This window comes from Fringilla coelebs (genome assembly GCF_963513975.1).
Source record: "Fringilla coelebs genome assembly, chromosome: Z".
NCBI classification, from domain to species: Eukaryota; Metazoa; Chordata; class Aves; order Passeriformes; family Fringillidae; genus Fringilla; species Fringilla coelebs.
In genome coordinates, this window is record NC_140031.1 from 33,686,649 (window position 1) to 33,701,711 (window position 15,063).

The 15,063-nt window shown below is 42.5% G+C and overlaps 1 protein-coding gene across 1 annotated transcript in view; it reads left to right on the plus strand.

The window, feature by feature from the left end:
- The window catches only part of ADAMTSL1 (ADAMTS like 1), a gene marked incomplete at its 5' end in the record, with an annotated part of 172,714 nt that extends 158,884 nt beyond the window's left edge, over positions 1–13,830 (plus strand). Inside the window, 6 exons of the mRNA XM_084225837.1 lie at positions 4,213–4,413; positions 5,388–5,568; positions 8,621–8,828; positions 10,734–10,843; positions 11,725–11,945; positions 13,717–13,830. Coding sequence (XP_084081963.1) covers positions 4,213–4,413; positions 5,388–5,568; positions 8,621–8,828; positions 10,734–10,843; positions 11,725–11,945; positions 13,717–13,823 — 1,028 coding nt within the window. The 3' untranslated portion in view covers positions 13,824–13,830. The remainder of the gene's footprint in view (positions 1–4,212; positions 4,414–5,387; positions 5,569–8,620; positions 8,829–10,733; positions 10,844–11,724; positions 11,946–13,716) is intronic.
- Between the last annotated feature and the right edge of the window lie 1,233 nt (positions 13,831–15,063).

Consider the following 15,063-nt stretch of genomic DNA (forward strand, 5'->3'; position numbering starts at 1 on the left):
ATTTGGCCTGGAGTTTGCCTTTATTCCTTTCTCTTGAGAAACTGTTAGAGTTGTTGTAACATCAGTCTTCCCTTCCCAAATACGCCCTTGTTATCCTTGAAATATTAACATTTTCCCTATTAGAAGATGCTGTTTCTATTAGATTTGTGTTTCTGCCTCCAGCTTTTGCACATCAATGGCTCATCCTGGCTTTGAATGAATTCAGAGTCCCAGTAATCTTTGGACAGGAGGATGAAGGCAATATTTTCTTTCTCTGCTTGATGACTGAAGGAGAAAGGCCCTCTCATGCCAGAATTTTGACTGCTCAAAGCAGTCCCAGAAATGTGTTCCCTGATCATCCTCCCAAGGGTTCCAACACTCGAAAGCTCTGCAATAGCTGTGCTGTCTGGAAACAAAGATAGCTATTCCTCCTTAGTCATTATAGGGATGGGGTTTGAGCTTTGAAAGGATAAAACAGTCAATGTCCACAGGGACCGGGGAAATAGAAAGTATTAGTCATCTACATTAAATTATATTAAAATTATTCCTGGAAGATAAGGAGATATTGATGGAACGTGCGATTTTATTGTACTCTAGCTCTCACTTACTATGCACAAAATATTATCCCACAGCCTATGAATCCATACACATGGGATGTGTATAGGAGATGTCACTTGTGAAATGTGAGTGATAAGTATTAGTAAAGTTTTACTGTTGAGTAATAATTACTCACTGGTAGTGCATATCTAGGCAATAGCTTTGGGGAGTTTTCCCCCATATTACTGATTACTGGCTGTTCCTTTAGCTAATATTTTTTATATACATTTTGGAAGAAGAAATACTATGTAAGACTAGTAAAATAGTCAGTGCTAAGAAGACAGTATTGTTTTTCCTAACAATATTTTTTTAAAGAAAAACAGCATGAACCAGGACCATCTGCATGCTGAATTCAGGTTCATCTCATCTGTGTGTAGCATCAGGCTGACCTTTCTGCTTTCTGCATTTATACTCTGCAGACTCTTGCAAATACTAACAATAAAACTGGTCTCACAGCATGCCTGTTTTAATTGTCATGGCTATATGCTGATCTGTGGAAATCACTACACTAATCTTAAAGGACAAGTAAGCTACAAAAAAATGTGAATAATCTAGTCAAAAGAGTCAAAAGCCATAGAGCCACTTTTTAAGTTTGTCCATTTCCTCTATATTTCTTTGTCTTTCATTGTTTTTACTTAGGCGGCCTTTAAACTATAAGGATGAAACCTTTCATGTCACTCATTTACTCGAAAGTTAGTATCTTGGAAACTGCCTGAGTTATTTTTCAGCACAAAAGTGGGAAATAAATGAAACATCAGGAATAAATAGAGAGCTTAAGAGAGGAAAGGGAATGAGCAGCAGAGAATGCTATGTCTTTGTTGTAAGGAAGGGAGTGCTGGGCAGAGATAACTGCCGAGGATAAAACTGCATTAGACCTTGCCAAAGAAATTAAAACAAATAGCAGACTCTTTACCCTTATAAATGCAAGTAAAAAAAAGGAAAGAGGTGAAATCACTGTGGGCAGTTTGCACTCTATCCTTCTGCCTTTTTATTCCCCCTTTTTCCTTATTTTTAAACATTTATTTGCATTTACTAGTTCATTTCCAGTACAACTATCATCTTAACAGGAATTCTAGCATCATTATAGTGCAAGTGATTTCATATCTCCAGGGCCTCATACCTCATTGAGGTTTCTTCATACCACAGCTCCTCTGTGCGCTGCCTGTCCCTGGTCCTTGCAGCAGTCATCTGACTCCTCTTCTTCACAGCCAGCAAATGCCAGCTCTCTACTCAATTAGCCAACCTGCTCTTTTGTAGCACTTGCTCTTATTGGATACAGGTATGGCTTGTTAAGATCTGGGCCTGTTTCTAATCTTTAGTAATTGGTTCTGCAGCAACTCCTCAGGTGTGAGACTACCTGCTGCACTATTTTCTTACATTCCTTCTCTCCACATACAACTTTGTCATTGTGACTGCAGTCTGCTGTGCGTGAGTCTGTCTTTTCCCAGGGAGCCCTTGCTCTCTGAAATAACCAGTTTCACAGAGTGAATGAGTCCCAAAAGGCACCAGTATCCAGGCCACACCCTTTCCCACTGTGCATACAGACGGGGTTTGACAGCAACAGGGGACTAGCAAAGACTCCTGTAGTCACTGCATCAGTGAGAGCCCCAGTATTTATCCTCCTCAGTGGCAGTGGTTTCTCCCCAGTTTCTGGATCTATCCCTCAGCCTGAAAATGGCTGGGGCACTCCACAGGTCACCGCTGGCATTTTCCATCTTGTGTGATTTTTCCACCTTCTGCTTCATAAGCAAGAGGACTTCAGTTTTGCTGGGCAAGAGAGTATCTTCTGTCATAGGAGTAGTGCAGTTGGAGGTATGATTAATGGCAAAAAGCACAAAACTAAAGATGACAGCAGCCCAGTCCCATAGTGTTAGTTTACAGGTATAACCAAATGCAAAAGGGTCACAAGGCTTCCTAGATGAAGTAACAAGTTCCTTAAGTCGAGGATTTGGTCTTAATGATGTTTGAAAATCAAACTCTTCAACCTTCCTGAGCAGATAAATGACAATGGTATTTTGTTGTAGGAACTTTACTTGCCCAGTATATGTTAGTTAAAGTTTCTTCAGGTGGACCAACAAGAACAGAAGGAAGAGCAGTAACAAAAATGTCATGTTGTAGAATCTGTTAATTGTGTAGTGCAGCTACAGAGACTTCACATTCATATCTTCATTTGTCTCAGTGAATAGTAAATAGTAATCAAATTACATGGAGATGGCAGTATTGAAATATCAGGTGATGGATTCTTCCTTCATCTTAGAAGAGTCTTCTGTTTTCAGTACTTTAAATTCATACTCTTCCTTTTTTTATCCATTCCTTTTCAACAATACTCATGTGAAGGTTGATGCATATATGTTACGTTTGTTTATACAGGACAGTTCTTTCAGGAGGGATTTTGTATACAATATAGTCATTCAGGCACATACATAGTAATATAAAGAAATATACAAAGCTTCAGTATAACCACTAACCATCAGAATATATTGCATTTACAGAAACTTAGAGACCTTTCATGTCAGTGCAGGACAAGCCTAAACCAGAAGCAGTCCTAGTGAAATATGCCATCCCTCACATACAGCATTTCTGCTTCCCCACCCCTGCAATTGGTGGCGATGGGTTATGCTATGGAAATCACCTAGTTCTTAATTTTTTCCCCAGCAAATAGGCAAAACAACTTAGCTGGCTTTCCCAAGTTAATACCAATCTTACAAATTTCCTGCAATTTATCATGAAACTCGTTCAGCTGGTATGAGAACCACAGTAAAAAGTGTCTTGTAGATACACTTCCTTCAGGTCAACAAAGAACTCACTCAGAATTTAAATTTAATCGTCTGTGCTGCTGATCCATAAATCTGACACAATGCTTTAGAGCATCAGGGTTTTTTCAGTTGCTGTTTCTGCCATGATGAAAAAAGAAAAAAACCAAACAAACAAACCACAGCCCAACCAAACCTGTAAAGGCTCAATTTTATTTCTTTGGTTTTCCAACAGATTTTTTTTTTTTTTTTTTTTTTTGTGTGTGTGTAACAAAAATTTCTGACTTTTAATATAACAGAAACAATAAATAACATTTTAAAATGTTTTAAAAGAAAGAGAAAGAAGAAGGTGGTCCTGTGGCTTATGTAGCAAATTTGGAGACCAAGTTGTGTTTGTATTGCATGTTCAAGAATGGTCCCTGACTTTTAATATAACAGAAACAATAAGTAACATTTTAAAATGTTTTAAAAGTAAGAGAAAGAAGAAGGTGGTCCTGTGGCTTATGTAGCAAATTTGGAGACCAAGTTGTGTTTGTATTGCATGTTCAAGAATGTTCCTTGAGTTAATGCCAGGTTTATAACTCCCATATCCTACCTCCTTCAATTCCAAAATGAGGATAATCAAAAATAGTGGGAACCTTAGAAGGTCTGATATAAATAATTCCAAACTAATCATAGATTTTTCCAATTTGCAGATTATCTGTCCTTTGGATTTTATTCTGGATGATGAGAAGGTATTCCTTATTACAGAATTACTTTTTATCATTATGAGGAAGTGAGAAGAAAATGGGATGGAATCAACTATTTCTCCTAATTTTGACCACTTCAATGCATATACCTGGCTTAGTTATCAACAGGTTTTTCTCATGCACCTGTTTTTTAGGTTGTGCTGTCGATGGACATCCAACCCCAAACATCACCTGGCTTTATTCTGGTGAGCCTCTCAGTCTGCAACATCAACTCCTGGCAGCAGGACGGATTCTTCATGTACTCAATGTCAGTGATTTCACTGATGGTGAATTCAGCTGCCTTGCTCAGAATGAGGCTGGCTCACTCACACAAGTAGTGACCCTGGCTATACAAGGTAAGTCATCAGTTTCAGTCATTTCACCCTGGAAAGCTCTTGCCATGCCCTTCCCTGCACTGCCTTTCTCATCCTGAATTTCTCCCCTCTGAAATCATCACCATGCGTATCAGGAAAAAGATGTCTTAATGATTTCTTGCCATGGACATAGACCTGCAGGACTACTGGGTGCCTTACAGTGTCTTAGGTTTTACTTTACCAAAATGACACCAGATATTTCTGCCCTGCTGAGCACAAAACACACCTTCCTGATTCAAGCTATGCTTACACTGAGTCTGGACAATTTGCTTGTCCAGAAATTCAAGACAGAGGTGGCAGAATGTAAACCTCTTAAAACATAAGCCCCTCTATTAATACATGGTCAGTGTCTCACAGACTCTTCTTCCTTGAAAACCCTTCACTTGTAAAAGTTCTGGAACTGTTTTTGTTAGTGATCTCCTAGAAAAAAGACAAAGGTGATGAAGCCACAAATACACTGTGGTGCATCTGGGGTGGAACAGAACATGCAGCTTTCATTGTTCCAATTGTCAGTGATGGAGAGGTGAAGAATTTAACTCTTCCTTCAATTTTGCTATAAAATTTTGTGTGTTGCTATTCCCACATTTATCTTCTGGACAAATGATCTGTGTGAACTATCTGGTAAAAGATATAGTGCTGCTGGGAAAAACAGCTAACCATATCTTCATTAAGTAACACACCTTTAAAAATACAGATGCTCACTGGTATCTGGCTTCACTTACCTGCCATACTATGTTATTAAGTTTCCATGCCTAATGCATCTAAGCACCAAAAAAATGGGTTTGTTACACCACAGGTAGTCAGGGGTCTGGATCAAGTGCCTTGCAGGGGTAGGTATCTCCTTTTCTCTATATCCCTGTATTTCATCCTGGAGAGCATCTTCAGCTCTCTCTTCTAATTAAGCCCCTGCTGTCAGTTTTCTAGTGTTAACATGCCTCTCCCACGCTTCCTGGCAGAGTACCGGTGGTCAGTGGACAAACTGACGGCTTGTTCGGCTTCCTGCGGCCACAGAGGGCTGCAGCTGCCCCAGCTGAGGTGCTTACTGGATGGGGCTGAAGTCAACACATCCTACTGCAGAGAGACACCCAAGCCATCTCTGCAGCCCCTGGCGTGCAACAGAAGAGACTGCCCTCCACGGTTCGTCTGTCTGGTGTGGAAGTATCTTACGTGCATTTAAGATGTGCTGGAAGAGTTCTTTGTGTGGGTCATCACACTACTGCAGCTTCTCTGGTGCCTGTTGGGAGGAGTTGTGGCTAAAAGGGAGTTTCTGAGTGCTAAATCCAGACAGCTGGCATTTTGTAGCAATATGAGTGGAAAACTTTGACAGTACAAGGTAGAAAGGGAATTCACAGCTTGCAATGTCTTGGGTCCCACCCTATGTTGGTTATAAATTTCACGCTTGTTCTGAGCACTGAGTGCATGGAAATTTTGTCACCCAAGACCTGCAGGATCATTTCTTTTTTGGCTTCATAGCAGTTTGCCCCAACAATATAGCAGACAAGAAGCTAAGTTTAGCAGCTATTTCATTATTTTATTCTGAGTTCTTTTGTTGCTTGAAAATCAATACAGGCAGGACTGTAGCTACAGCTGCAGCTGCAAAGAATTCCCTTAGCAGGTGAAAATATATTTTGTAAAATGGGCACATCTCATCAGATCTCGTGGTCATGAAGGGGCTGAGTTCTTCCTCTTTTTGGAGTTTGCTAGCTTGTCGCTGCTTTGGAATTGTAACTCTCTGCCCTTGTAATCCCCTGGTTCTCACTTACTGCTATACACAAATGAGACAGGACATCTTGAAACACTTCTAGCTAAACCTAGGTCTTCCTCTGGCACATCTCAACTACTGTGTCCAATTTCTGACCCCTCACTACAAGAAAGAAGAAGGACAGAGAAGCTGGTGAAGGGGCTGGAATACAAGTCCCATGAGAAGTGCCTGAGGAAGCTGAGGTTGTTTACCTTAGAGAAAATGGGGTCCTGGAGACCTTACCACTCTCTACAGTTGCCTGAAAGGAGGTTGGAGTAAGCTGGGGGTCAGCCTCTTCTTCCAAGTGACAAGATGAATCAGCCTCAAGCGGCACCAGGAGAAGTTTAGATTGGCTGTTAGGGAAAAATTAATCATGGAAAGGATTGTCAAGCATTGGAACAGTTGGCCCAGGGAAGTGATTTAGTCATCATCCTTGGACATATTTAAAAGATGTGTAGATGTGGTGCTTAGGGGCATGGTTTTATGGTGGACTTGGCATTGCAGGTTTAATGATTGGACATGATGATAGTAAAGATCATTTCCAAGATAAATGATTCTCTGACTTTGCCCCTCACAAAGTCTTTTTTTTTTTTTTTTTTGACACCCTTTGGTGCAAAGAAGAGTACGTCTTGAGCTTGTCCAGAGAGTCAGTGTAGTGTTATGCTCCCTCCAATATAAAACTGTCCTGCTTCTGCAATTCAGTGTCACCTTAGCTGAGTTGTGTAAACATGTTTTTCCATGTTTTTCCTGGTGTTACTCCCTCCTCTCCCTTATTTCCAATGTGGATGTGTTATGTTTCAGTATACAAACACTTAAAAGTAGTGAGCATCTCAAGAGATATTTAGTACAACTTTCCTTATTCAACAGACATTCACTCATTCAACAGTGATTTGGGACTTGTATTAAAAAAAAAGACAGTCTAAGCTGAGGCAAGTAGAGGTACTAAACAACCCAATAAGATGTGGCCAGATTCACCACTCTTTGCTGTGTCTTGGGCATATTGCAAGTTTCTGTTTAATTGTCTTTTAAAATATATTCCTATTCTTCTTTGCAGGCAAATGTTTTCTGAGCTGCCAGCTGAGTCATAAGAAAGAAACCAAAAGAGATTTGGTGAAATATGAAACATGCTCATTAGCAGCAGTTTTCCTTGCTGTTGACAATAAATTCTGTGGGAATGGTTTATGTCTTTTTATACCTTCCCTGAATTGCAACAGAACCCCAAATCCTCCCTCAGCTCCTGAGAAACTGCTGAGATGTAAGCTTGGAAATAAAAATTGATTGACATGCAGACCAGAGTTTTATGAGCAGTGCGGAAATTGCAGGTTCAGCCTCACCAAACTGCATAAAAGTACCAGTGTTCTTGTTTTCCAGGTTGGGAATATGTTTGTTTATACTTGTTTCTGAGACCACTGGAGTTAATCACCCACAGAAGACAGAGAAATAGAAACGGATGTCTCTCCATGGGACTGGAGAATGCCTGTTGCCTATTTTGTAAAGTAATCATAAACACTGCTGGTGAGGGATGTGATAGGCAGTATTTTACTCCCAAAGCCACACAAATCCTGCCAAGTATCCAGAAACTTAATGAAGCAAACTGCTGGCTTGACCATAAAACTGTTCAGAAAACTAACAATCAGTTGCATTATCCCTATTCCTACCTAATGCTTTCCCAAACCTGACTGTTTCACCTAATGATCCTTACAAAGACAAAATGCATTAGACTATTATTTTCTGTTATTTACAGCCTTTTAGCTAGTTGGATTGGATTTTCTAAATGCCATTACACAGGGGTTCAGAGCCTCAGCCTCAGCTGGTAAGTGCATGGTCTGAGCTTAAGAGGAAAGAAGAGCAGTGTCCTTCCTTCCCTGGGCTAACTGTTCCTGAGCAGTGTTCAGGCTTTTCTGGATTATGCCAGCTGTCAGGGATGCAACAGCAGAGGCAGGCACCAGCAGGACCCAGCAGGCTTTTGGCTCTTCTCTCACAAGTTTGAAGTGGCCTGTGAGCTACTCCAGCAATTACACAGAGATAGTTTTCCCTACTAAGGAGTGCTACTGGGCTAGTCCTAGCATTGTAGTGCAGCTTGTGACCGAGGCCTCCGTGGCACCATGGTGTAAGAGCAGACTTGCCCAGCCCCGGTGCCAGGGCTACAAGTATTTACTAAGCCTCTAAAAACAGCTTTAAGGGCTAGAAAATTAATTCCAGGCCCAAAGAGCCTTGAGAGAGATAAATTCATGAAAAAATTGAGTTTTCTCAGCTTTCATCCTCTGAACAGTTTCCAGTGAAAAGTGTGGGAGGCTAAGACACTCAGGTGTTCCAGGATCACACCCTAAAGGAGCCAACCCGCTTTGCCTGTCTTTGGTCCAATTGACAAAGATTCCAGTTGATGCCAAGGATCCTGCAGACAGCAGCAGGTGCCTGCTCCCTGACCTGTTCTCCTTCCTCTCACAGGTGGATGGTGACATCCTGGTCTCCTTGCACGCGGAGCTGTGGTGGAGGACTGCAGACGCGGAGAGTGACATGCCAGCGCCTGACAGCGAAGGGCAGCTCTGTCCCAATGTCCAACGAGGCTTGTGCCCAGCTGTCCAAGCGCCCTGTGGACACACAGAGCTGTAACAGGCAGCCCTGTGTTGAGTGGGCAGCCTCCTCCTGGGGCCAGGTAAGGAACAAAATAGCATTCCAAGGACAGTCCCATAGTGTGGGCTGGAAAAAAGAGACAGAAAATGAGGATAGTGATTTTTCAGCCTAGTATCTTTAGGCTGTAGTTTGCCAGCTTTTGAGGCAGATGCTAATTTGTTCAGGTCCTTCTTTCTGTATGTGATGCACTGCGTGCTTGGATTTCTACAGCTTCTCAAAATCACTAGACATGAACATGAGCATGCTGTGTCCTCCAGCAGAATGGTCTGCAGCTCCTTGTTACAGTGATTTTTGACACATCAGGGAAATAGCCTTCTTCAAGTCTAGATTCCCCTTACCAGCCTGTGAGAGGGCTTCAGTCTTGACTGGTTGGATTCAGGACTGATGTTTGTGATGAGGTTGAAGGCAGGAGGACTGTGCAAAAATTCAGTTTACAAAGTTGCTGGTGTTGCCTGAGAATATCGAAAAGTGTGAGCTTTCTTGACTTGCTTCATGATGAAAGGCAGAATGGAGGGCTAAAAGCATTTTTAAACTACTTCCTGCTGCTTTGCAGATCTTCAGATTTTTTTCTTAGCAGATTGCATTGCATCAGGGTTTTTTTATAATGGTAGTAAAAAGTGCCTTCAGCTACTAGAACATGTTATTGTTCCCTGCTTGAAAAAAATCTTTGTTTAAATCTTGAAAAGTGACTGAGTTGCTATATTACAAGTTAAGCTTGGAATTATCATTTTATATCAAAGAAGAACATTTTCACTCCCTATGAAATTTCAGGAAAGGACTGGATCATCTTTGCAAAAACCATTATGGGCTATATTGCTCCCCATGACGTCATACTCAGCTGAGACAATCAGATAGTTCAGAATTAATTTCTGAATTTTAAACCTAATCTCTGTGCATTATATATAATATATAATATTTCTTCTACCTAGCTTACAAAAAAAAGTTCAAGTTCCACATGGTTGCATAGTGCCTAGTCTCCAAGCCAGAAGACTGTTACACATAGTTAGGAATGTACCACTGTGTCAGTAGTGCATTGCTTGGTAGTATTATGGGGTATCAGGTCACCCATTGTGCAGGTGTAACCATCAACTTTCCCAGCTCACAAAGAAAATAAACAGCCTACCTGCTCTACCCCTATCTCTAGAATTAGTTCCTTTCCTTCATTTAATGTTCCTGGCATTTTGTTCTCTGCTGTGTAAACCCATGGTGTTTTAAGCTAGTGATTCACACTAATGACCCCTTATTCAACCTTAAGTTTGTTCTTTGATATAATTTCCAGACACTTAGAAAAACAGTTTCCAATCACCGATGTAATTTTAAAATACCAGAAATACATGCTTCATACCTATACCAAGTTATATTTTAATCAAAGGAGAGGATTAGGAGAGTTAAACTGAAATGTAGTTGTTAAGCTTGAATATGTTAGGATGGCCTTAATTTCGGAGAAAGCTTGCATATCTTTTGTGCTTCTCATGCTTCCTGCTTTTGTTTATTGTCCTTCAATGCTTTTAAATTATTCAATGAGAGGAATATGTCCTTGGCTCAATGCATTCAATTCACATGCTGCAAAATGCACAGTAAAAGTAATTTATTGAGATTTCCTGTATGGATCATAGGCTCTTGGCTAATGGCATGAGAGCATTTAATTTCCCTGAACAGATGTATTTCAGATTAAGTTATTGAAGAGAAGAGGTAATGAATCTACAGAGCAGATACAAAAGTGTAATTTAAATGCTGCTGGAGGAGAGTGAGGTAGAGCAGAAAATGGCTGCACAGTCAGCCTTCAAAGCTTGCAGAGGTCCAGAAAGCAGATGAAACCTCAGTAGTCTCTGAATGGCAGTATGTACTTTATTTCACTAGCAGTTTTATAAAAAATGGAACTTGCCCTGTCTTTTACCTCCCCTGAGTGAATCTTCTGTGTTTGCAGTGTAACGGGCCTTGCATTGGACCACGACTGGCTGTACAGCACCGACAGGTGTTTTGCCAGACTAAAGATGGGACTTCTGTGTCATCTGATCAATGCAGTTCCTTACCAAGGTAGGTACCAAGAAATGTCTTATGTCTGAACCCACAACACTTTTCAGAGATTTTTGGTGGACTAGTGCATTAACTGAAAACTTATGCATTTCCCCTATGTGATAGAAGTCATGCTGCAAGCTGTACAGTATGTCAAACAAATCTAATCAGGCTTATAGCCTGGAGTTCCCTATTTATTCCAAGGAGCTTCAGGCCAGTTGGCCAAAAACTGGAAAATCTTCTATGCATGCCAAATCCTGACTGCAAGGCTGTGCTGTAGGAGCCAGTCACTTATTTAAACACAAACTCTAACAGAAAGCTAAGATTTGTTTTCCTGCAGGTTTTGTTTTCCTGCAGATAAACTCCACTGTCAACATTGTAATAACATTTGCTTTACATGAGACAGGTATATAAATTATGACTGATCATGACTGGAGATTAATATAATTGGCTTGTTGGCTCCCAGTCATGCCTTTTTACTACCTGTGTGACAAATAGATACGAGCCAAGTGTGCCTATACACCCTCTGTGAGACTGTCTTGAATGAAAAAGAAGGGTTTCAGAGAATTGGTTCTGTTCCCACTGGCTGTAAAGCTCTAAAAAAGTTACAAAGTCCTACTGGACCACACAGGTCACTGCTCATTTCACCTTTCAGCAGATCTCTGGTTTGGCCCTTCATGGAGAGGGCCTTTCAGCCAAATCCTCAAACAGTTCAAATGGTCCTTTAGCCTGGTGTTGGTATACCAGTGTGCACCCACTGAGGGTCTGGTCCTTGAGAGCAGTCCGAAACTGCTGGCCTCACCTGGCAGCTTTGGAAGATCTGATCCATACAGTACTCAGAGTGAATTACCTTTGGGATATGTAATGTTTGCTGTCCCTCCCTGCCTCCCTGCTGCCCACAGGCCATTGAGCTCCCAGAACTGCTGGACCGACGTCTGCGGTGTGCACTGGCGGGTCAGCCTGTGGACCGTCTGCACGGCCACGTGCGGGAACTACGGCTTCCAGTCACGGCGCGTGGACTGCGTGCACGTCCGCACCAACAAGCCCGTGATGGAGCACCACTGCTCCTGGAGGCCCCGACCAGCAAACTGGCAGCGCTGCAACATCACACCCTGTGAAAACGGTACTTGGCCCAGAGGAGGGGAGGTGGAGTGGTGCAGGAGTAGGAAAGAAGGGAGAGTCGTCTCTCAGAAACGCAGCACTGGACCTAGCAGCTGGGCATCCTGGGGAACATCCAGCCCTGCCCTGTGCAAAATCCAGTGTCTAAAGCTCAGCATCCCAGAGAGGGATGCTGCCCATTGTGGAGGCTTTTGGCAATGGTGTTAGTGCTGGGATTGTGTCTCCTTTCTAACAGCGTGAGAAATAATTCATGCAATCTTCTGGGACAAGTTCACCAAGTCTGTCAGAAGAATGGAAACACCTGTCATAGGACAAAAGGCTGAGGGAAATGGGATTGTACAGCCCTGTTTTTGGGTGATCTACTTGTGGCCCTCTAGTACCTGAAGGGAACTTACAAGAAAGATGGAGCAAGACTATTTACAAAGCCATGTCGTGGTAGAGCAAGGGGGAATGGGTTAAAATTGAAACAGAGTAGTTTTAGTTTAGATATTAGGAAGAAATTCTTTGCTGTGTGCGTGATGAGACAGTGGCACAAGTTTCCCAGGGAAGCTGTGGATACCCCATCCCTGGAGGTTTTCAAGAACAGATTGGATAGAACTCTGAGCAACCTGGTCCAGTGAAAAGCATCCCTGTCCACAGCAGGAGGCTTGGAACTACTTGATCTTCAAGTCCCCCTTACAATGCAAACCATTCTATGATTCTATTATTAACTTTCCATTAATGGTACAGACAGAAGGAAAAACAGGAATCACAACCAGACTTATGGTTGTAGTCCAAATCCAGTGGGTAGGTGGATGATGGGAAATCCTGCAGGCAAGACTGCTTTCTTTCAGATTACAAGCAACAAATTGGGCCTGCCAGGGAACTAGAAAAGTTACTAATTTTTAAAAAATGAAATTAACAAAAGAGAATAGACAATGTGCTTGTTTGGAAATTATGCTTGCATCTGCTGTCTTGCAAGCTAGTTGCTTTGCAATCATCGCAGATGCAGTAGCAGAACCCACATGTGCTTGCCTATATTCACACCAGCTCTGATGCTCCCTCTCAGCAAAGTGGACTACTGGGTCCAAACTCATGAGTTTGGGGGGCCCTAAGGGAAGCTGAAGCAATGAGAGAGATTACAGGTATCAAGCAGGACCTTTGCTGACACTCCAGCCTCTTTCTGCTGTACAGGAGTGTCCCAAATTCAAGGGTCTTGCAGGGATACTGGACAGTTTTCCAAACTGAAAAGCCAGAGGCTGTGGGCCTCAAAAACTGTAAAAGTGGTACCAGACCTAAGCCCTAGAGGAGTTCAAAAGGTGTCTTAACATCTTCATGGTGGGTGGTATCTGACCTGTGAAAAACTCAAGACAACACCCAGTCAGCCAGAGTCACACTCCCATACACTGATTCCTCAAGTGTGCAAAGACGGCCAAAGTGTCTCTGGCTACTCTGTTAAAACAAGTATCCAGTTTAATTTAGTTTTTCATCTTCAGCTTAACTGTTAGGAAACTTCTAGAGCCTCTCTAAATGCTGGTGGCTGACAAACTAGCAATGTTGGAGCAGCTTCAGAAGCCCTTTCCCCAGCCTCTGAAAGTGAATGTCTACTACCTTCACTGATCCTGTGGACTTGCAGTCCACATTTGGTCTTTGCAGCAAGTCAAGCTCGTGCTCACACTAAGACTTCCCAACACAAGGGTTCTCATCTTGGCTACCCAAGGATATATGTTCTCAGGTGAGAAATCCTTTGTTCATAACTTCATCACCATTTCTTCTTCTTGTTTCCCCTTTGGCAGTGGAGTGCAGAGACACCACAAGGTACTGTGAGAAAGTGAAGCAGCTCAAACTCTGCCAGCTCACCCAATTTAAATCACGTTGCTGTGGGACTTGTGGAAAATCTTGAAGACAGACGAGATGAAAATGGAGGAACAAGGGGATCACAGCCTTTTCTTCAGTGAGCAAAGGCTTCTGCAGAAAATACAGATGGATGGAATGATCTTTTTCATTTTATTTATTTATTTCCCTTAAAAAAAAAAAAAAAACTTTAACAAACCATTGTTGTAAAGGGACTTGACAAGTTTCCCCTACTATGAATCTGGGAGACAGAATGCAGATAAACATGGTCATGAGGGTAGACCACAAAGAGTCAGAGAGACCCATGACACCAAGAAATGGGTATGAGAGGAGTGGGGCTTCCCCTCCATCTCTGTACATGCCTGTGGAATACCCCAAGAGACAGGTGAGGAAGAGGATCAGCATCAAAACCTAGCACCATATTAAAGAATCACAGAATCATCAAGGTCCAGGGAGATCTTCAGGGTTATCCAGTCCAACCTTTACCAGCACTACCATACCCACCCTTAAACTATCCCTGGGTGCCACATCCAGGCTCTTCTTGGACACTGCTGGAGATGGTGACTCCACCACCTCCCTTGGCAACTTAATCCAATGCCCAGCCAGTTTTTCATTGAATATTTTTTAAAATATCTAATCTGAGCCTCCCCAGCTCAATTTGAGGCCATTTCTTCTCATCCTATTGTTTGAAGCATGGCAGAAGAGGCTGACCCCCACCTCATAACAACCTCCTTTCAGGCAGTTGTAGAGAGCAGTATGGTCACCCCTGAGCCTCCTCCCAGCTAAACAGCCCAGCTGCCCCAGTTTTTCCTTACAGGATGTGTCTCTTAGACCTTTCACCAGTTCCCTTGCCCTTCTCTGGATATGCTCCAGCACCTCAATGTCTGTCCTGCAGTGAGGGGCCCAGAACTGAGCACAGATCTGAGGTGCAGCCTCAGCAGTGCCAAGGACAGAGGGACAATCCCTGCCCTGGTCCTGCTGGCCGCACTATTGCTGATACAGGCCAGGATGTCATCGGCCATCTCAGCACCAGGGCACGCGCTGGCTCACATTTAGTCAGGTGTTGAGCAGCACCCCCAGGTCTCTTTCTGCTGAGCAGCTCTCATCTCTCTTAGGCTACTTTGAGAACACAAGCACGTGAGTTTGCTTTATAAGCTTATTTCTTGCATGCAAGATTGGAAGCCTTTTTAATTTTTAAACCCCTCTCTTCTTCCTACACTAGGCAAGAGACATCCTTGTGATCTTTGAGGAGCTGGTGTCTGGAGAAGTTGAACAATGTTCTGTAACAT